The sequence below is a fragment of the Sapajus apella genome, unplaced genomic scaffold (assembly GCF_009761245.1).
Source record: "Sapajus apella isolate SASKATOON/1434 unplaced genomic scaffold, GSC_monkey_1.0 scaffold6, whole genome shotgun sequence".
NCBI classification, from domain to species: Eukaryota; Metazoa; Chordata; class Mammalia; order Primates; family Cebidae; genus Sapajus; species Sapajus apella.
The window spans coordinates 22688151-22712323 of NW_022436946.1; the positions used below are offsets into that span (position 1 = coordinate 22688151).

The 24173-nt window shown below is 37.3% G+C and overlaps 1 protein-coding gene across 2 annotated transcripts; it reads right to left on the minus strand.

Moving 5' to 3' along the window:
• Positions 1–775: 775 nt before the first annotated feature.
• On the minus strand, positions 776–24173 carry RNF146 (ring finger protein 146). Of its 2 annotated transcripts, none has more exons than XM_032274846.1 (3): positions 23809–24173; positions 10171–10280; positions 776–3018 (listed from the first exon to the last, which is right to left on the minus strand). In XM_032274846.1, coding segments are annotated over exons 2-3 (1080 nt in total). In that variant the 5' UTR covers positions 10173–10280; positions 23809–24173; the 3' UTR covers positions 776–1940. The 2 variants fall into 2 exon arrangements, with proteins under 2 accessions (XP_032130737.1, XP_032130738.1); XM_032274847.1 differs by having other exon boundaries at positions 23860–24071.

The window sequence follows — 24173 nt, forward strand, 5'->3', positions numbered from 1 at the left end:
CTGTAGTCCCAGCACGTTGGGAGGCCAAAGTGGGCGGATCACGAGGTCAGGAGTTCAAGACCAGCCTGACCAACATGGTGAAACCCCGTCTCTGCTAAAAATACAAAAATTAGCCAGGCGTGGTGGCATGCACCTGTAATCCTAGCTACTCAGGAGGCTGAGGCAGGAGAATCAACTTGAATCCAGGAGGTGGAGGTTGCAGTGAGCTGAGACCATGCCACTGTACTCTAGCCTGGGTGACAGAACGAGATTCCGTCTCAAAAAAAAAAAAATATATATATATACACACACACACACACACATATAATATCTAATATATATATATATATATATATATCTAATATACACACACACACACACACACACACACACACACACACATACATCTACTAAACAGTGGTAGCCATGTCATGGAGAGTCAACTGATTCTACAAATTGGACATTCATTTGTGTGCCCTGGAATTTCCAACTAGTAATAAACAACTACTGTTGATGTAATTTTAAAATTGAAACCACTTGGATTCATGAAGTATCCTGCAACATAAATTTGCATTTTATATCAGATTTCTATATTTTCCTGAAAAGCAACCTTTCTTCTTGTATAACTATCTTTCAAAAGTAAATGTAATAAAAATGTACAACATAAAATTTTTATGATCATCCCAGTAATACTTTTTAAAAAATGTGTAAGTCAAAGAATTAAGTTTTAGTTCTGATGCATCACAAGACGTAAGAAGTATTTGCTACTGTAACGTTCAATTCACACTGCATTTGCTTTATCATCAAGATCCTACTGTTGAGTTAGGAAAATATGGTAAGACAGACTCATGTTACTTATTTTCAGAGGTAAATTCTAGATTACTGTGTCAACCCAATACTTGGCCATGGATGTTGTAACTACCAAATAAAAGTGGATTTTGTGGTCTACAACATTTTGTGTAAAGTGAATTCATGTCTTCTAACACTGTAAGTCTGCCGTTTAATCCAGACTGTTAGACCACTAATGAATATGGTAAGGAAAAGAAAAAATATTAATGGTATCAGCTATTTGAGGAATTTAAGTCTCACAGGCTTTAGGTTTATTTCCATACATATTTATTATACACACACTGCTTATAGATTCTATTTAATCTCTAAGAAAAAAAATCAAACTTCTGAGCAGGTGATTAAGCTGAAAACAACTAATTCAGACTACCACTTTGTAAAGTGACCTTTGGTCACAAATGTCAAAATATTTCCACACCTTTCCACACTCAAACAAGAGACTTGTTTTTGATAAACTCTAGTATTTATTAAATTATAAATTTTGTAATCAAAAAGAAAACTGCAGACCAAAAAAAACCTCAAATTATAAGACACGACAGCAAAGCCTATGGGAACGCCATGAAGTGTGTTACAAAGATTCTGAAACATTTAAGTTACTGGCTGTTTTCATCTCCATTTCAATAACTTTACTATAAAATAGTTGTTATTCATCTATTTTAAAATCCCAAATTCACATCTATTCTTACATTAAATTACGCTTCCTGCTTATGATATCAAACATCTCACAGGTGCCAAATTTTAGTAATGGTCTTAATGCCAATCCATGCAGAAAAATAAGACACAATGCAAGAGTCAGATGAGGACCATTAATGCACAGATAATACAAACACACTGGCCAAAAGAACTAAAGAAGTTTTTTAAAAACTATAAAGTAAACAGACCTCAAGAAAACTGGGTTATTACTAAATGGCTCTCAACTATTAACACCCAAGTTCCTTACATTAAATAAATTTCTCAACAGAGACGTGTTAGACATTTTAATTACGGGTCTATCCTTCCCATACCCCTTCCCACCCCAACTCCCAAAATGCACTACTAGGGATGAGTATAATGTTATGTGGGCAGAAATTTACAGGTAACCCTTTCAACCTTGAGCATGGAGCTGAAGACATTATTTAAACTTCAGTTACTGTGCACTGTCCATCAGGCCTTCTAGATCTGACACTGACACTCACTGTTCCACCCCCTGCTACTGATCGATCAGTTCCCGATCGATCTGATCGATCAGGTACTGTCTGGTTTGCATTAGAAACCAAAAGTCTCTGTTGGGTCAAGGAGTGCTGTGCAACAACCGCAGATACATCCTCACTATCACTACTGGCATCTGATTCAGTTTCTTCAATGGAGTTGTCTGGTGCTGGTACCCTGCCTGAAGACGGTGATTCATGATCTTCTTCTCCTTCTCCCCTATGACTCCTTTCAGCTATGTTGTCTCCACTGAGTTGTAAATGAGCAAAAGAGTCTTCCAGTGAAGTGCTTGCATCAGGGGATGGTGTTGCAGGGCTTGTTAACTGACCATCTACTGACGTTAGGGGCCTTACAGAAGACACTAGGGGCTGAACAGAAGCTCCACTCTGTACTGATACACTGTCCGCTCCATCGGCAGAGCTCTCTCTTGCTAGGTTTACAGTATTAGCGTCACAGTCTAGCCTAAGTCCGGCCACTCCCTTCTTTGGTATATCTATTATATCTCGCTTAATCTTCCTGCGACGTCCATGTTCATTTCTCCTATATTGAACCATATTTTCAAGATCAGCGACATACAGAAACCCAGCAATTAACATTTCAGTGTTCTTTTTACCTTTGGAAAAAGCATCTTCCAGCTCTCTACTAGTGCGCTCATCGTACTGCCACCACCCATTTCTTCCTTCATAATACCATGCATATTCACCATTTCCTCTACTTGCTGCCTTGAGTTCTTCTGGTGACAACAAGGTTGGCTTGTCAAGGAAATCCTCGGGAATTTCTTGTCGACAAAGAGCACATCGCTTTCCAAGCCATGAAGCTCCTTTTACACACAGATAGCAGAAAACGTGCTTACAGGGCAGACTGACTGGATGAACACATGTTTGCAGACAAATGGCACATTCAGGGACGGTTAAAGAAGGTGTAGTATTAGAACAGGACTCGTTCGCTTTCCTGTTTGTAGGAAGCATGTTTATTGAATGATCAATTTCACCACAGCCAGCCATCCTAAGAAAAAATACATATAATATTAAAGTAATGTTTTAATGCTTGCAATATCTTAATTCAACAATTATGAAAATAAATACGTATTAACAACCTATTATGTGCATTATATACAAGCCATACAGTAGACAATGGGGATATGAAGATGAAAGTAGAGGAAAAACTCCCCAACCATTGAAAATTTTTTACAAGCGTTTACTTGTACATATCTTGGGAATGTATAAAAATTTCATCAGTGTACTTACGGATCAGCCCTGGAGAAATACACTGAAGAACTATATAATGAAAAGCTGCAACCAGCAAAGAGAAAAAGGGTACCTTGAATCATGGCAGCTATTATACACTGAAATGAATGCTAGACAAGAAACCTAAAAATCTAAGTTTTGGAGTCCTTTATTAATTAAGTGCTCTTAGGCACTCAGTTAAACCTTTAGTCTAAATTTCCTTAAGTGCAAATCAGAGTTTACAAAGCTCAGGTAAAAATGGACCAAAAAGCCCACTTTGTAATCACTAAAGATCCATAAAGGTCACAATCACATGAGACCAAGGGAGAAAATAACATGAATATTGAAGATGCCCCGAAGAGGAGGAAGAAAAAAGATTTGTCAAATTGGATATATCCAGTTTAAACATTGACATAAAATTTATAATTTCTGCTTTACTAATTCAGATAAACATTTACTAAACACCTACCATGGTCCAGATACAATATTAAGTATTAACTGGTCTAAAGATAAATAAGACACACAACTACTCTATTAAATAAGGAAACATATACATGCAGATAATTAATATAGCCTGATTCTTGCAGTAATCAAAATATGTTAACATACTTACTAAAACAGCAATAAGAGAGAGATGAGAAGATGGAGATAGGTTAGAAAGTTTAGTGTTCATTTGGGGGGCCTGGGTAGTGGAGTAGATTCCAGGCAGAGGCATGTGCAAGACAGAGTCAAATAGTCATACAAGCAATGGAAGAGCAGGAGATGAAGCTGTAAAGGTAACCAAAAGCCAAGTCATAAAAGCCTTATTGTGCCCTGCAAAGGAAACATTTGATTTTTTTCCCCATAGTTAAGAAAACAAAAAAAAAAAAACCCAGAAATTTTAAAAGGGGAGAAAATAATAGAGGGAGTAAACCACTGACAAGTAAAAGAGGCTGAGAAATGAAAATGAAGATCGCAGAGATTGGAAGCTTTAAATGAATGACAATCTCTGTACCAGTTAATTCTGCCATTCTAAATAGGTCCAGTAGTTAAGTCAAAAAGAATGGTTATGCTCATCAAAAACTGAAAAACAATAATCCTGGGCTATCTTCACAGCACACCCAATCTTAAAATACTCCTTTTTTTCCTTTTACTGCCTTTTCTGTGTTCTTGGTTCCAAGACAGACAAAAAATAACCCAAAAACCTTAAAAAGATGGAACATATCTAGTCAAGGAAGCAACATAATCTCAATGGAAGAACTGATCACTAAAATGCTTCATTTCCAAATTACTTTTCAACTTTTAATAACATTTCCAATCAATTCCTTTACCAGAAATTCTAGGTTATAGGCATCAACAAAGTACAACTTTTTCCTAACCTATGGAAGAAAAGCTGTAAGTCAGGGGTGTCCAATCTTTTGGCTACCTTGGGCTACAATGGAAGAAAAGGAATTGTCTTGGGCCACACATAAAATACATTAACACTAGTGATAGCTAATAAGGTTTAAAAAATTGCATAATGTTTTAAGAACGCTTAGGAATTTGTGTTGGGCCTCATTCAAGGCCATTCTGGGCCACATATGGCCCACAGGTTGGATAAGCTTGTTCTAAGTCAACCTTAATAGGACTTCTCAATATGTTAAGCACTATAAAAGCTTCCAAATATTTTGAGATAAATACTTGCCTTCAAAGATCTTGTAACTTGAAACAACAATAAGTTACAAGTGAAGGCATATGTTTTTTAAACAACCAATTAACATTCCCTGCCTATTTCCTCCCCTAAAAGAATTGGCTGTGTACACACTTTGTTAGGTTTTCAGAAACTTTCATCCCTTTAAATTTAGGTCAAAAAAATTAGTTTCCATAAAATTCCTGAAAATCCTTTTTTCCAAGTTTCTTTTTTTTTTTTTTTTGAGACAGAGTTTCGCTCTTGTTACCCAGGCTGGAGTGCAATGGGACGATCTCGGCTCACCGCAAACTCCGCCTCCTGGGTTCAGGCAATTCTCCTGCCTCCGCCTCCTGAGTAGCTGGGATTACAGGCACGTGCCACCATGCCCAGCTAATTTTTTGTATTTTTTTTTAGTAGAGACGGGGTTTCACCATGTTGACCAGGATGGTCTCGATCTCTTGACCTCGTGATCCACCCGCCTCGGCCTCCCACAGTGCTGGGATTACAGGCTTGAGCCACCGCGCCCGGCCTTTCTTTTTTCCAAGTTTCATATTTATTTAAAGCCCCAAGTAAGAAAACGAAAACAAGAAAGCGACCCATTTACAAGTAATAATTTAAGAAAGATTCTACTCATGATTCTATTCATAAGACAAAATAGAAAAATGAGCTATGATCATCATTACCTTGGAAAAACAATAGCAACATCTTTATATAGGAAGTCTGTATCTTAAACCATCTAAGTACCTTATGAACAAAGGACAGGCTCATAAATTTAAACCATAAATAAAAATACAAAGTCTGGTAAAATGTAAACAATATACCCAACATGTCACATGGACCAATGCCATGCTTTTAAATACGTAATTTCAAACCTATTGTATTTAAGTAAAATTGGCCCAAGAAGTCAGTTTTCCATCACATACAACTCATTTATCTACCGATAAGAAAGTTTTCAACCTAAAAACATTACCCTCCACCCTACTTACTATGATAATATTTTGTATGACTCTTAACTCTTGCATGTGTGAATAAACCCAAACATGTAATTTCAAAACTAAGAAAGCAATAACAATCATCCCAGAAGGCATGAATTATAACAACAACATAATTGGAAAGGCAAAACAATTCTGTTTGTGCAAGTATTTTGGTTCCAATCATCAGAATGAAGTAAACTTGGACACAGCTAATCTGAAAACAATGGACACCATGCAGCTAAATGGTCATTATTTCATCTGAAGCACTCTTAACTATCAATTTGCCATAGCAATTTATAAATTTGGATTCTGTTAAGAAATGGACAGAAAAACTTAGTAGTATTTCTTATATAATTCTGAATGAGGCACATGCAATAAATAAGAAACAGATAAAATATGTAACAAGATGGACAAAAAGTAACCCAAAACTGCCAGTCTACCTATAAGACATCCTTCAAGGCTTTTAAAAAAAAAACATCTTAATCTACCCTATATAGTCTCGATTTTGCAGTTTCAATGATCTTAAAATAGGTGGGAAGCTAAATGTATGCAGATGATCATACCAATATGTAAATAAGAAATGCTTTATCCCTCCCTTTTTGTAGAGCAAGGATTTGGTAAATAATTAATGCTAATCAAAGAGAGGTATTCCCTATCTCATAAATGTCTCAGAAAATTCTAATTTTGAGTCATTTTGAAAAAGGAAATTTATTTCTAGTATACTAAGAAGAATTTAATATATGGAAATTTGGAGTGAAGTTAGTTCAATTCTGTTAATAAGTACAATACATCACTCATTCAAAGACTTTTTTACTGAATTCTTCATGTGATATTCCAACTATTAAGCATATATCCCCTTCTTCTAATAGATAAACCATGTGAAATACTTCTGCAAGACAAGTAAGAGTCTACCTTATCAAGAAGATAAAATATAGAGGGGTATGGGCAGAGTTAGTGGAAATCTCCAAGTCAGATTTCCTTGAAACTTCTTGAAGGTAACTAGTCAAATGAAAGGAAAATTATTATAAGCAAAAAAAAGTCTTTCGTGTATGTAGTATTGAAGGAATTTTTAGCCAACAATAAACCTTCAAATATTAAAAATCAGATTTTTAAAGTCTGAATTCGGAATCCAATTACAGACACAAAAAAGGGAACAATACTACACATAACTTCAAGGGGCTCAAAGATTTCTATGAAGCTGGTCCACATATGAACCCCTAATGAGACAAGAGGAATTCACTTAAAGGTTTTATGTCAGGAAGTAACAGTCAGTTTAGTAGCTTCCAGAGCATTTGAACAGAAGGTTGGAGGAAAGTTTGGTAATGTGGGAGGAAGTATGGCAGAAGGGAAACTAGAATTTATACATAACCAGGTAGTAATGCCAGGATAAGATAATTAAAGGGAGGATGCTGATATAAGGTTCCAACTGTAGAATGTAAGAAATACTAAGGAAAAAGAAATGAAAGCATATGGTTACTGATGGATGGTGACACATTCACCAAAATTCAGTATTTGAGGACAGTTGTGTCTCAGACATAATGACTTTATTAAGGTGTCCAGGTGGAGATAGGCAAATGACAGTTTGGTACTCTAAGAATAAACCTAAGCTGAAAAAAGTCTGGTGATTCATCAACACATACAAGGTCCTTGGAGCCATGAAAATGAGTAAATGCCCAAACTAAACCTGTAGAGAGAGCAGTCCCAAGGGCCAACCACAGAACCTTGAATTACTCCAATATTTGTAAGGTAAAATAACCAGGAAGGGGTGTAAGGAATGGTCAGAGAAGAATAGGGAACAAACATCACCACCACCACAAAAGCCAACAAGGGAGACATTCGCAAAAAAGAATAAGCAAGTTACTCTATGTGCTGAAAATTTCACCATACAATTCACTTTTGTGTGGTACAAAAGTTGTGAACCCCATACACTTAATAGCAATTTTGGTTTCCTAAACACCATCAATCCCAGTAATCTTTTATTCAGCCAAGACATCTTTCTTTCTCTGTCCCCCAAAGACTATCACAAAACTTCTCCCTCCTAGTTTAGAGATATACTAACACCTGTATAACTGAGAAATTAGATAGGTCAAAAATAAATCCTCAAAATCTATCTTTAGCTCTACTCTGTCTTAATCTTTTTCCTCCTGGCTCAGGATGGGGTACTGCTACTTCTTTACAAAGCTAACCCATCAACAACTAGTTAGTACTGTCCCCTAACTCCTCTAAGACTGATCAGTATACTCTGTTCCTAAGTATCAAAACCAATTAACATCAATTTTATATTAAATAAATGTAAAATTTGGTAATATAGTAAGTACTAAATAAACATTATTCCCTGCAGTTACTCTGAAGTCTCTTTCTTCTTTTATTTATTTTTATTTATTTTTATTTTTTTGAGACAGAGTCTTGCTCTGTTACCAAGTGCTGGGCTGGAGTGCAGTGGCACGATCTCAGCTTACCACAACCTCTGCCTCCCAAGTTCAAGCAATTCTTTTGCCTCAGCCTCCCGAGTAGCTGGGACTACAGGTACATGCCACCATACCCAGCTAATTTTTGTATTTTTTAGTAGAGATGGGGTTTCACCATGTTGGCCAGGATGGTCTCGATCTCTTGACCTTGTGATCTGCCCACCTCGGTCTCCCAAAGTGCTGGGATTACAAGTGTGAGCCACCGCGCCTGGCCCCTGAAGTCTCTTGATTCTACCCTGCCTTCTCACATATGACTATTCCCAGACTCCTGTAAAATGTGTTGATGATTAGGCAGCTGTTTCCCTCCTCATTCTCTTGGCTTGAAAAATATTTCCTAATTTTCTTTGACTGTTAAAATTCTATTCATTCTATAAAGGCAAGGTGAAAGTTATCGTGTTCACTCTGAACCCTTCAGATGAAATTAATCTCTTCCTCTGTTCAGTTTTAATAGCATCTTACTGTGACCTTAATATGGCATCTATTCCACTGTTTGTTAATTACATATGTCTCATTTACTAAATCATAGTAAGTTCCTTGATGACCAGCACCTGGACTATCTGACCTATTAAGACTTTTTTAAATGTATATAGATAAATGGACAGGATTAAATAAAAGATATATTTTAAAGACACATGCTTATTAGTATCATTTTTCAATTATCAAATTTTCATTACTTAACAAAAATGTGGTCATACTTTTAATAATTAATTATTAATACATATCATTACATGTAATCAACATCACATTGGAAGAGTAGAAAGCAAGAGTTTTATGTCAACTGGGAAAATGTGAAATAGCCTCTACCAAGGTCACTCTTGGTCTAATAGTAAAAACACTGTCATTAAAAATCAACAAAATAGGCTGGGCATGGTGGCTCACGCCTGTAATCCCAGCACTCTGGGAGGCTGAAGCACGTGAATCATGACGTTGGGAGATAGAGACCATCCTGGCTAACACGGTGAAACCCTGTCTCTACTAAAAACACAAAAAATTAGCCGAGCATGGTGGCAGGTACCTGTAATTCCAGCCACTTAGGAGGCTGAGGCAGGAGAATCACTCCAACCCAGGAGGCTGGGGTTGCAGGAACCAAGATCGCAACACTGCACTCCAGCCTGGGCAATGGAGCGAAACTCCGTCTCAGAAAAAAAAATTCAATAAAGTATTCACTACATTTTTCATGAATGACATCAAGTTACATAAGGTTCATATTAATTTAGATAACAGAAATATATTCATAGTGAAAAAAATGTTTCATCAATAATAGGGTGAAGTTAAATATGGACAAATCCAAGGTAGTGTGTAACACGTTAAAGCAGATCATGCAAAGACAAATGATGAAAGCACAACTAGTAAAACTGGGGATCAGACTGAAGTAATATGAATAAAAAGCAATAACGTACTACATTAAAAAATCAATTATGTAGAAATTCCTTTAATTTAGTGAAACAAGTTTTTAGTAACTAGTGTTTTTATAACCCAGTAGTCTGTCTTATTTATAAATGCTAGTACTACTTGCCTAGCTTAGTTATTTAAGAAAATTATTATGTAAAAAGAAAGTAGAACCCAGAGGACCTGGAGATCTCTGCAGTATTTTAGCCTTCTATGAACAAACTCCTCTGTCTTCAGTTTTTCTTACAGAGATTCTCCCCTCTGAGGAGACTTGAAATCTACATTAACGCTAATTTAATGTAAATATATTGTTAATAAAGTACCTATAAAGCAACAGAAAATGTTCATTTTATATAATTAAAGCTAAACATGACAGATACCCAATTTACTATACTGTAAACCAATCCACTTAATTTACTGCAGCACTAAAAAAACCATGATGCTACACTTACATTTCTATTACAGATCCCACAGATGCCTGCCACAAAAATAAAGCATCTTCTTCACTAGCAGTCAGCCAGCTTGCAATACTTTCTCTTCCACTGCTGGTTCATTCTTTATGCTGAAAAAAAAAAAAAAAAAAATCAACATCAACTTTTCTACAGACTAAGATCAATAGAATCAGTTAATTATCTATAACTTTTCACAAAATTCAGTGGAACACTTTATCTTAAAAGTGGAAAAAATTAAAGACAAGATGCATGCTTTTACCCCTGCTACTCAACATGACTGTAAGTTCTAGCAGAGCAAATTAGGGAAAAGAGATAAGGCATACAGATGGATAAAGAGGAAGTAAAACTATATCTATTCTCTCTATATAGAAGATCTCACAGAATCCCCAAGAAAGCTAATAAACAAATTCAGCAAAGTTGCAGGTTACAAGTTTGACACACACAAAAATCAGTTGTGTTTTGATACATCAGCAGTCAACAATCCAAAAAGGAAATCAAGAAAGCAATTCATTCATAATATCATCTAAGGGAATAAAATAGCCAGGAATCAACTTAACCAATGAGGTGAAAGATTTGTACACAGAAAACTATCAAGCATTACTCAAAGAAATTAAAGAAGAGCTACGTAAATAGACAAGTAATGTATGGATTGGAAGATTTAACATATTAAAATGGCAATACTACCCAAAGTGATCTACAGATTCAACATAATTCCTATCACAATTCCAACAACCTTTTTTGAAGAAATGGAAAAGCAATCCTTAAATTCATATGGAATTACAAAGGACCATAAGTAACCCAAACAATCTTGAAAAACCCAATGTCAAAACTTACTACAAAGCTAAGGTAACAAGACAGTGTGGTGCTGGCATAGGATAGATGAATACACCAATGATATAGAATTGAGAGTCCAGAAATAAACTGACACATCAATAGCCAACTGATTTTCCAAAACGGTGTCAAGTCCACTCAATGGGGGAAAGAGGAACCTCTAACTAATGTTGTTGAGACAACTGGAGTTCCATGAGCAAAAGAATAAAGCTGGACCTCTACCTTACACTATATATCAAAGTAAACTAAAAATGAATCAATAACCTAAGTCTGAGAAATAAAACCATAAAACTCTTAGAAGAAAACATAGGAGCAAATCTTCATGGCCTTAGATTTGGCAACGGATTCCTAGATATGACATCAAAAGCATGAGAAACAGGAAATAAATTGGACCTTATAAAAGTTTGCAACTTTTGTGCATCAAAAGACACTGTTAAGAAAATAAAAAGACAAACTGCAGAATGGAAGAATATCTTTGCAAATCATATAGCTGATAACGGTTTAATATCCAGAATATGTAAAGAACTACAGCTCAACAATAAAAGGACAAACCAATTAAAAAGTGAACTAAAAATAAGCAAAGAATTTAAAGATATGCAAATGGCCAATAAGCACACAAAAAGATTCTTAACATTATTAGTAATTAGTGAAATATAAATCAAAATCAAAATTATACATCTGTAAGAATGCTACAATTTTTTTTTAAAGGAAAATAAGAAGTGTTGGTAAGGATGTAGAAAAACAGGACCTTTGAACACTGCTGGTCGGAAGGTATAATAGTGTAGCTGCTGTGAATAATTTGTTGCTTCCCTAAAAAGTTAAAAACAATTGCCAATATAACACAGCAATTCCACTCCCAAGGATACAGCAATAGAATTGAAAACAGGTTCTCAGATACCCATATGCCAGAGTTCACTGCGGAAATATTAGGCAAAAGGGGGACACAATTCAAGTATCGATCAACAGATGAATGCATAAACAAAATGTGGTCTATAAATACAACAGTACATTATTCGGTAATAAAAAAGAGTATGTGCTACAACATAGATGAACCTTGAAAACATACTAATAAGCCAGATACACAAAAGGATTGTATGATTCCACTTATATGAAATATCAAGAATAGGCAAATTCATAGAAGCAGAAGGTATCAGAGGTTACCAGGGACTGGGGAAAGGAAAGAATGGGGAGTTATTGCCTAATGGGTACAGAGTTTCAGTTTGTAATGCTAAAAAAAGTTGTAGAAGTTGATAATGGTGATGGTTGCACAACAATGTAAATGAAATTAACCACATGGAATTGTACTCTTAAAAACTGTACCATCTCAGTCATTAATCTCCTTTCTTCTCATTTAGTATTTCCTTCTCCACTTCACAATGTCCACTACGGGACGCAAATCACATTACACAGAACTAATAATCAAGAATACAAGCTAACTAAAGAAATGATAGATCTCACAGTAAACACAAGATAGAAGACCTTTTAGTTCCATGTGGCTCTCTTACTATAGGTGTCTATTTCCCTAAGGTATCTTAAGATTCGAGTGTTTAAAGAAACATAATGCCATATGTGACCTCTAAATACAAGCTGACTTACCCTACCAAATGTTTAACAGAACAAACAATTTGTTTTAAAATCAGAGAACTTTCAAAAGTAACTGACTGTGATGGTTAATACTGAGTGTCAACTTGATTGGACTGAAGGATACGAAGTATTCATCCTGGGTGTGTGTGTGAGCGTGTTGCCAAGAGTTTAACATTTGAGTCGGTGGGCTGGGGAAGGCAGATCCACCCTAATCTGGTGGGCACAATCTAATCAGCTGCCAGTGAATATAAAGTAGGCAGAGAAACCTGACAAGGATAGACTGGCCTAGCCTCCCAGTCTAATCTTTCTTCCTTACTGGATGTGTCCTGCCCTCAAACATTGGACTCCAAGTTCTTCAGTTTTGGAGCTCGGACTAGCTCTCCTTGCAGACAGCCTCTTGTGGGACCCTGGTAACTGTGTAAGTTAATACTTAATAAACTCATATATATATATATATATATATATACACACACACACACACACACACACACACACACACACACACATATTAGTTCTGTCTCTCTATAGAACCCTAATATACTGACTAAACAAGGTTTCTAAGTATCCTGGCTTTTTGTTTTATCTGATTTTAGATGATATGGACCCCAATGTTTTGACTTTCCTTCCAGCCCTTTCACCACCCTCTAAGTGCCTACAACTTCAAAGGTATCAAAGAAGGCTATGTTCATTTCCTTGCTGCAGCCTACTCCAAACAGAAACTACCTATTTTCATATACACCCATATACTCCCTGTATATGGGACGGGGGAGACAATTTACTGCTCCAACATCATTACTTATTCTTTCAAGTCTCTATTACTGACTTTAACATCCCCTAAAACTGCTCTCTCACCACCTTTAAGGGATTAATGTCATCTTTTCACTACTGATCATCCTCTTCACCCTAACTCTTGACATGACCATAAGCCTATTTAAATATCCTTGAAAATGAACCATCTAATACTTATTGAACAGGTCACTTGACTTGTCCCAACTTCTGTTCATCAGAATCACTGAAATTGCTTATTAGAAATACACATTCTTGGCCCCTTTCCTTAGAGATTCTAGGCCAGTAGACATAGGTTTAAACCTAGGAATCTCACCCCAGGTGGTACTCATGCAGGTAATCCTTCAAATACAATCTGAGAAACATTGTCCTCAATTTTCAGTTCCTTAAACACAAAATTTGAAGAAATTAATCTCCTCTCTGGCAACCAAATATTGTGATCACATTTGAAATTGTTGCCTAAACTGCTGCCTCTCTGAAATCTTAATATGCCTCTCAGATCACAAGCTCTGGTCCTGCCAGCTTACTCATTCCCACACCTGCTCTTCAATTTCATGGGGACCTACAATCTCTTGATCATCTCCTTTCCTTCATCCAGTTCCTGATCTCATTTTCTTTCCTGTCCATTCTTGAACCCAATCTTTTTTTTACTTCTTTCCTGACAGAACCCTTGGCCCCCCTCATATCTTTCTCTCTCATATACACACATTTTCCAAACCCCCATTTCTGTATAATTCTTACAATATGACATCTAAGTTTATGCCTTATCTACTTTGTGTTCACGGAAAAAAAGAGAAAGATAAAGTCACGACATAGCCTCCTGCTCCCCACACCTCAACCAACACCACCACAAATTCTGTTATCTTTTATCCAAAACCCCTTTGGAATCTATCCTGTATGCTCTACCCATTGCTGGTGCCCTATTTTAGACCTGTATCATCTCTCATCTATTTTTCAGCCTGATTATCTTGTGTCAGTATCACCCTCAAATTCATTTACTAAGCCTTTGAGATTCTCCCTCTCTCTCCCTCCCTCTCCCTCTTTCTTTCTCTTTCTCTGTCTGTTTCCCAGGCTGGAATGCTGTGGCATGATCATAGCTCACTATAATGTCAAAACGGCTTGGCTCAAGGGATCCTTCCATCTCAGCCTCCCAAGTAGCTAGGACTGGGGGATATATTTTAAAGGTAAAATGGACCAGGTTTCTTCCATATGTGAAAGCCCAATATGGCTCCTTAGCCTACACAATAAAGACAAAACTCCTTAGGACAACATCCGAAGGTTTTAAAGATGGGAACTGTAAATAACTCTGTAGTCTTTTTTATCTTCAGCAACCACCCACAGATTAATAATCTAGTTGAATCACATTACTCACAGTCTGCAACCCTCCCTTTGTAGTTCTGTATTTCCTCCTGCCTGGTACAATCTATTCCCTTTTACAGCTTATGAATGCCTATTTGTTCTTTAATATATTACACAGAAGTGGTTATCCCAACCATTTTCTCTACCTCCAGAAAGCTAATTGTTCTCTCCTCTATATTTTGTGTTTTTCTATTACTGAATTTATTATATGCACTAATTTCATTCATTTGTGATGTCTGACTCTTCTATTAAATCATGAACCCCCTGAAGATTGGGACCTTTTTATATTTCTAAGTAAACTGTCAATCAATTTTTGTTGAACTGATATTTTTTGGATGAATGAAAAATGAACTTCTAAAAGTAACTATTGCGAGAAATAGAGTATCAAAGGATTAATTTATTCAAATAACACAACACTCGAGTTCTAATTGTGAACAAGGCACCCAGCCGGTGCCTATAAGTTACGTAAAAATATGTAGTTCTAATCCTTTCTTTATATAACTTTAAATCTAAAGGAGTTCTTACATTTACAAATATAAAATTCAACCCATCTTTGTATCTTTTGGCAAGCAAATCATTTACCTAGCTATTGTTCCAAAATGGAGATAAAAATCTAAGCATAAACCAAGATGGATTTCTGAACAGTCAAAACAGCTTCACAAAGCTCTTTCCCTGATAAAGGTTACAATTCTTCACTAGGATGATCAGATAGGTCAGCCCAGCATCTGACCAGTTTGCCCTTTGTCTCCAAACTGTTCCAGTTCAGAAAATAAATTATACAGACATTCTACCCTTTGCCCATCATAAAGGTTTTAGGATCATCACTCAAAAGTCAATTTGCTCTTATTTTACTCACTTTTTTTTTTTTTTTTTTAAAGAGACAGGGTTAACCAGGTGGGAGTGCGGTGGTATGATTGTAGGTCACTTAAACCTCAAACTCCTGGCCTCATGTGATGCTCACAGCCTCCCAAAGTGTTGGGGTTATAGGTGAGAGCCACCATGCCCAGCCTTCACCCACAATTCTAAGATGAAATTTTTTGTTCCACAAAGTCCTGCTGGGTGTTGCTGTTGGTCATAAGCACTGTCTATCCTTTCCTATCTTACAAGTCTTTTAAGATGTAGCAATCCATCACTCAGAACCTAATTGATTGAATGTTAAAACCTGTAGTGTAGAAGATTCAAACATTTCTCCTAAAATTTTTGTTTAATCATTTTATACTTTAATTCAGATGCATAGAAGGTACCATTTTATTCCTATGAAATACACAAAAAAAGTCCTTGTTTCTAACTCTCCTTATCTCTTGAATTCATTTACACATTATCTTTAACAAATCTAATTTATTCCTCTCTATTCACTTATTTTACTTAGGTCTTATCTGTAAATATTTTATCTCTGAAACAAAAGTTGATTCTTAAAGGAATCTAAGTTAACTGAAACAAAGCAGCTTCAAAATAAGTACAAAAAATCCTCTAAACCCCATATTTGAACACCTAAATAGGCTGTGATCTTTTCTATAAAACTATTTCACATCATTGAAATGAAGCCATAACCACAAATATTAAATTAAAAACTTTGCTACATATCCACTAGGAGAACAAAGGTACTTAAAAAAAAAAAAAAAAAAAACAAAAACAAATTCTGATTAATCCGAGGGGATGCAGTTCTCTCATTCTGTTTCCCTTATTTGAAGGGAAGAGAACTACATCTCCTTGGATTAAATGCAAGTAATTTATCAATAGGAAAATTATTTGAAAAACCCCCTTACAGATGAAAGAAAACACCACACACACACTCCCAGGAGCAGAGAACTATTTACTTAATAGTACTCATATAACAGCAAAGCATCTATGAATAATGACACTTTCCATCAATATAAACTTTCTCTTACAACAGAAAGAACATCCTCACCCTCATCACACTCCTCTAGTCTAGTTACGTTTAGCTATAAACAAAAGAATGTATCAGTGACCATAACCCACATTCCAGTATGATCTTTTTTTATATTAATGTCATTTCCCAAAAAATAATAGCCAAAGAAATATTTAGTCCGATATTTCTTCAATTTTTTCCCCCTAATTCTGGCCTGTGGTAACTTCTAGGATTCTCTTAGAGATGGCTTTTTCTAATTTTCAAAATATTGATGATTTCATTTTTTTTCAAGGATCTTTGATGATGATCTCATACAACTGACCTCTCATACAAGTTAAGAGCTTGGAAATGAACAAGTCGACTTATATACATACATACAGTTTTTTCAATAAATATTCTGGAAATTGTTTTGGAGATTTATGACAATTTGAAAAAACTTGCAGATGAACCATGTATTCTTAAAACATCAAAAAGAAAAAATTAGGTATGTTATGAATGAATAAAAAACAGTATCTATTTTATCATTTAGTACCATAAAATATGGAGAAATGTATTGTAAGATGTTAAACTGTATCAAAACTTAGCAAACACAGACATACATGGTGCTGTCAGAGGTGGCACAAGAAATTTAAACAAACGTAAAGATACAATGTGAGTCATAGCTGCATAACATTAATTGTAGTACATACTGTAATAATTTCCTATTATGTGTGTGACACTAATCATCTCTGCATGTACTGGAGTAAAACGTAATCTCCTGTTCTTGTGTATTTTTTTTATCGTGTTTAGTGCAATACCATAACCCTTGAATAACACCATGCGACTCAAGTGAAGTGCCACTAGCGATGCTAAAAGTGCTCCCAAGAAGCCAAGAAAAGTCACGTCATTACAAGAAGTTAAACTGCTTGGTATGTGTCCTAGATGGGCCTGCAGCTGCAGTTACCCATCATTTCAGACAGACAATTCATCTTGTAAACAGATTATATAAACACAGTATCAATAAATTCAGTACTGTAAATGTATTTTTTTCTTCCTTATGAATTTATTTTCTTTTAACTAGCTTATTGTAAGAATATAGCATATAATGCATATAGCATACATAACATGTTAATTGACTGTTTACAGTAGGCTACTAGTAGTTAAATTTTGGGGAAGTCAAAACTTATACTCAGATTTTCGATTGTGTAAGGGGCTGGCGCCCTAACCCCTCTGTGTTGTTCAAGGGTCAATTGTACGGCCCTCTTTTTTTTTTTTTTTTTTGAGACGGAGTTTCGCTCTTGTTACCCAGGCTGGAGTGCAATGGCGCGATCTCGGCTCACCGCAACCTCCGCCTCCTGGGTTCAGGCAATTCTCCTGCCTCAGCCTCCTGAGTAGCTGGGATTACAGGCATGTGCCACCATGCCCAGCTGATTTTTTGTATTTTTAGTAGAGACGGGGTTTCACCATGTTGACCAAGATGGTCTCGATCTCTTGACCTCGTGATCCACCCGCCTCGGCCTCCCAAAGTGCTGGGATTACAGGCTTGAGCCACCGCGCCCGGCCTGTACGGCCCTCTTAATGTCTTTGAGCATTCCTTTATTTCACCTCTAATTAGGTATAATCTTTCAAAAATACATTTGTGTAAAACAATGTAACTAGGTTCTTCTTGGCTGAGATTTAGCAATATTACCCCATCAACAAAAGTGACTCCAGCTAAAAGCAGACAAAAAACCTTACAGATGTGAACAGGAATGTTGCAGTAGCCCCAAGAGTCTACAATTCTTTTTTTTTTTTTTTTTTTAAAGACAGGGTTTCACCATGTTGGTCAGGCTGGTCTTGAACTCCCAACCTCTGGTGATTCTCCCGCCATGGCCTCCAAAGTGCTTGGATTACAGGTGTGAGCCACCACGCCCGGCCAAGTCTACAGTTCTGATACTTTTAGTAAATCTTGCACGCTTTGGTGACTTTTTCAATTTCTATAACCTCACGAATAATTTTTTCAAAGCACAGATTAACAAACTGGAATTCCCAACCAGCACTATCAGTACTACCTGGGAGCTCTTCACAAATGAAAATCCAAAGTGCCACCCTAGACCTACAGGACCAGATCTCCAAGTGATTCACATATTACAGTTAGTGAAACACTACCAAATCCATGTCACTGAATCCTCTGAACAACCCTGTGAAATACAACTATACCCATTTTACAAATGAGGAAGCCTAAGCCCAGAAAGTTAAATGACTTACCAAAAGTCACAGAGCCATCAATATTGGGAGATGCCATTCAAACTCAAATATACCTTTAAAAAAGTATTTCTACAATGTATTGTCTCTCACAGAAAAAGTCAGAAGAGTATTATCTAGTAGAAATATAATGCAAACCACATATGTAATTTCAAATTTTCTATTAGCCCCATTAATAATAATAAAAAGAGGCTGGGTGTGGTGGTTCATGCCTGTAATCTCAACACTTTGGGGTTAATGAGGTAGGAGGATGGCTTAAGCCCAAGAGTTATAGACCAGCCTGGGCAAGATGGTGAGACTCCCCGTTTCTACAAAAATAATAATTAAAAGAAACAGGTAAAATTAATTTCAATAATATATTTTATTTAACCCCATGTTTCTACATTACTGCTTCAATATGTTTCAGTATAGTTAATGTAATATTTTATGCTCTTTGGTAAGTGTATGCATGCTCTTTGAAATCCAGTATCTATTTTACACTTACAGTACAACTTAATTCAGACTGGGCACATGTTAGGTGCTTAATAGCTCCATGTGGCTACTGGCTACTTTACTGAACAACACTGGTCTAGAATGCCTCGCATATTAATCTTTTAAAATACAAACTGGCAAGTCACTACAGGAATCATTTAATAGAGACAATGAATTCAATGTTAATTTACCTAAACTTCTGCTGAAGACAGATAAAAAAGAAAACTGCATATTGTTATAATCAAAGTTAACAGTTTTAGGGAGGCCCAATTCTGCCAAACTGACCCATCACCTATTAACTCTAAGAATTTATAAAGTTGACCCTTGAATAATGTGAGGAGTTAAGAGTGTCTATCCCCTACACAGTCAAAATTCCATGTCAACTTTTGACTTTCCAAAAACTTAACTACTATTACCCTAACTATTGGTCGGACACTTTACTGATAACATAAACAGTGGATTAATATACATTTTGCATGTATCATATATTGCATTCGTGCAATAAACTAGAAAAAAGAAAACGTTATTACAAAATCATAAGGAAGAAAAATATGTTTACGTTCATTAAGTGGAAATGGATCACTATAAAGGTCTTCATCCTTTTCAGGAGCAGGAGAAAGAGGAGGCATTGGTTTTGCTCTCTCAGGGGTGGCACGGGCAGAAAACAAAAAATTCTTGTATAAGTGGAAACGCACAGTTCAAACCCTTATTCAATGGTCAACTGCAATGTCAACTGGGCACAAACTAGGGAATACACGTAATACTTGCAACAGTTGTACGAAGAAGCCCTCAGAAAACATCTACATTATTTGAAACCAAAGATCTTTTAAGTTGGAGGAGAAGGGATGCTTTTATTTTAACGAATGGGGGTATGTAAAACAGAACAGTGTAACTTTAACTACAGGCCAGAATTAATTTGCCAAACATAAATAACTCAAACATACATAATTTCTATTGGAATGAATGACTCGAAAATTTTACACCAAACTTAATATGATGATCTATTAAGAAGGTAGCATTAAAAAAAGAAAAGAAAAGAAAAAGTCTAAAACCAAGTTAGATAATTTGCCCCTAACAATTTTGGACAGAAAAAAAAGTGATAGGCAAAACTTAAAAATATACAAAAGATTTTAGAGATTATCCATGAATTTAAATCTTGACCCACTCAAACAAGTGAAAAATAAACATAACTAAAAAATGAAGTAATATTGTACCATTTACAATTTGTAATGACTCAAAATATTCATATTCCCACTTTTCCAGTCAGTCATAAGCTCAAAATCAAAAGTTTTTTTCAGGTAATAGATTCAAGCAAATGATTATCTTTCATCAAAGGAAAAGATGAGATTATAACATCAATATAGATACACATAAAAACAAAGACAAATATCAATTATAAATATTTGAAGACTTCCTGCATTTTTCTAATTATTAACAGCTAATATTTAATAAAATTTTTGCCATTTCTTCAAAATATACAAAACAGGAAATGTTCTACATGAAAGTACTCAGTGACAGAAAGAAAAAATATTTGAAATGTTCCAACTTTTGCTATACAACTCTATATATATACACACACATAAAAGGAGTAGATAAATCAGGTGTGAGTTAGCAGATACATTTTAGTATTTTTTATGAACTCCCAAATTAAAAGATGTAACTAAATGCCCTAATATTTCCATTTTTAGCCCTCATCATCACCTGCTAAAAATTAGCTAAGAAAAAGCATAGGTCATACTTGGAAACTTCAGACAAAACTCACTGCAACTAAATGGCGTCTGATACTTTAAAGAATCATTTCCCTATGCTGGGCGCGGTGGCTCAAGTCTGTAATCCCAGCACTTTGGGAGGCAGAGGCGGGTGGATCACGAAGTCAAGAGATCGAGACCATCCTGGTCAACAAGGTGAAACCTTGTCTCTACTAAAAATACAAAAATTAGCTGGGCATGATGGTGCATGCCTGTAGTCCCAGCTACTCGGGAGGCTGAGGCCGGAGAATTGCTTGAACCCAGGAGGCGGAGGTTGCGGTGAGCCGAGATCATGCCATTGCACTCCAGCCTGGGCAACAACAGCGAAACTCCGTCTCAAAAAAAAAAAAAAAAAAAAAAGAATCATTTCCCTTTAAAAACGTTACTATGTGGCAATCTACTTACTGACCTCACAATCTTTATACTAGCTTTCAATTTTTCTCAAAACAACAACAAAAAAGTGGGCTTTGCATTTTATTTCAAAACATGAGATGTAAAAGTGGACAAATCTTTTAATAATATCAAACACAGATGTTTCTTAGCCAGCAACCATTTCATAAATAAGAAAGGCTCTTTGGCAAATTATCCGTGTGACCTTGGTCAAGTCATAACACCTCCAGTGTTTTGTTATCTCATCCTACTTTATAATTTTACGTTCTAAATGCTTTAATTAGCAGTCAGTTAACAACCATTTTGGATACCATGAAAACTAAAGATGTTCATAAGTAAACACAGGTGGTTGTAGTCAAATGTTAAATAAATTGGTTTCCATACCCAAAAAGATTGTTCCCAATCTAGCCTGTTGTTTTCACAAATTCAGACTCCTCAGGCACAAGGGAACCAGGTAAGAGAATGGAAAAGCTCAGTACCTTCTATTACGAACATCGAAGAAAAATACGCATTCGAATTCCCAACTGACAGTGTTGTTAGACGCTTCATGCTAGTCTATGGCTAGCACATAAAATAATATTCTTTAAACAGATAGATATTGTGAAAACAAAAAATTTAATATTCTTTTCTTCTAACTCAAAATATCGTTTTGGATCCTTTTAAAAAAATGTCTGTTTGGTGGAGACTGAAACAAAACACTTTGTAAGGGGACATCTCCTTTACAAAACAGTTAATTGTTTTTTCTTCCTCTTGTCTCAAGGCCAGCTATTTGGACAAAGTTTTCCTGATGATTATAATTCTACCCAGTTCTGAACAACCATGGAAGAAAAAAAAATTAAATGTACTTCCATTCTGCCCACAGCATACACTGGCCTATTTGAGACACAAATTGTAAATGAAACATTGGGCCGAACAACATCCTCCACTTTAAGATATACATGGCACCAAAACAAACACATCCAAAATCTATTTTTAGAGTGGCATTCACTCTTCCAGTTTTCTCTTTAAAATGAGATTTACTTGACCTATTTTCACGTGTTTTTAGGGCACCCAGACAGTCCACACAAACAATATCTGCTAGTGATAAAACAGCAAAGGCAAAATCACAAATCCTGTTATTTGTGTGGGACATTTTCTCCATGTGTCCTTACGTGCCATGTCTTAAAAGTCTAAATATAGATTAACTGACTAAAATGTCCTAAGTCTTCCAATTTTATAATTATACACTGCATTGAATGCCAATATTATATGTTCACATCCCATTTGAAAAGTACACACACGGGGTGGGGGTGATGTGCCCAGCACCTGAAATGTCAATCATACAAAGAACAAAGCGTTCCCCATCATCTTTTGGCTTTCTTCTCTCCTCAGTTGTACAGTTTCAATATTACGAAAATATTAAAATGTTCAAAACTTGAGAAATAAGTGCTCACTAAAATGGCACTTAAAGAAATTAAAACGTATGCCAAAATGATTAACGAGAAAAGATTCTAGTTGCCAGGATGTGTGTGTAAACTTACAGTCCTGTGAAGAGGACGGTTCCATCTCCACATTCTTAAAAATAATTTTACATTCTTTAGAAGCCTTCGCAAAATAAACAGCGACAACAATGGGAGACTCACACTCCTTCAGACGGGATGGAGGGTAGGAAGAGAACTCCCCACCCAACAACCAGAACAAAGCAACAGCCTCGGCTTTTAAGATGCACAGAGGGTTTGGAGGCTCAAGGGACATTCTGAGATCTCTTAATTGTTCCGATGCTTCAACAGCCGGTCAAAACAACTAAGAATATGCAGCGCGGGGCTTCACTAGGACAAGGTGCAGGACTGCTCTCTTCGTATTAGGCAAGACCGAGACACTGAGCAGGAAGAGAAAAAGGAGGAAGAGAGAGAGCAAAGAAAGCAGCAGCTAGAGACACTCCGGGAAAACACAAAATGCAGACTGTACGCCCTGGCTTCGATCTGACCCAAGGCCCAAAGTGTCTGACCCCACACGGCAAACAGGGAGCAGGCTACTGCCAAAAAACCATCGCCGCCCCTACACGTCGAGGCCAGAAGGTCCCCGCGTAGAGGCCTGACACCACGGCCCAGGGGGAGGAGAGGGACCCGCCTGCCACCCGAGGCACCGACGCGGGCTCCGGCGGAAGAGGCTGCGCAGTAATGGCCGCTGCTCCGCCCCTCGCACCCCGACCGAGACCAGCTCCGGCCGTCACCCAGCGCAGGGTCTGCGGCGCCCTCGGGCAGCGCAGGGGCTGTCACGGTCGTCTAGCCTGCGACAGCAGCCAAGGCGGGGGTGGCGAAAAGGGCTGAGCTGTCCCATCCCGCCTCTGCGCGGGCAGCCGGGGCCGCGCCAGCCCAAGGGCGTCCATCTACGTACCGGCCCCTGACCCCGCCGCCGCCCCTCTCAGGCCCCGAGCGCAAGGCCAACCCGGAGTACGTCGCGGCTGGAGGTGACACCGCGAGCTATGCTTCCTCTCCCCCAGTGAGGGTCCTGGCGTGGCCGGCGTTCACCCTGCTCCCCCGAGAGGGCCTCGCTCCGACTGCCACCTCTCCGGCCACAGCCGCGGCCACCTCGCAGTCTTTTTCTCTCCGGCCTCGGAGCCCGCAGCGGCCGGGGACGCGCGCGGCCGTCACGTGACCACCCGGCGCGTCGCGGGGGCGGGGCCGCGCGGGGCGGAAGCCGCGCCGCGCACCCGCCGGCTCGCTCCGGCGCGTCTTCGTTCCGTCCCGGTTTCGTGCAGC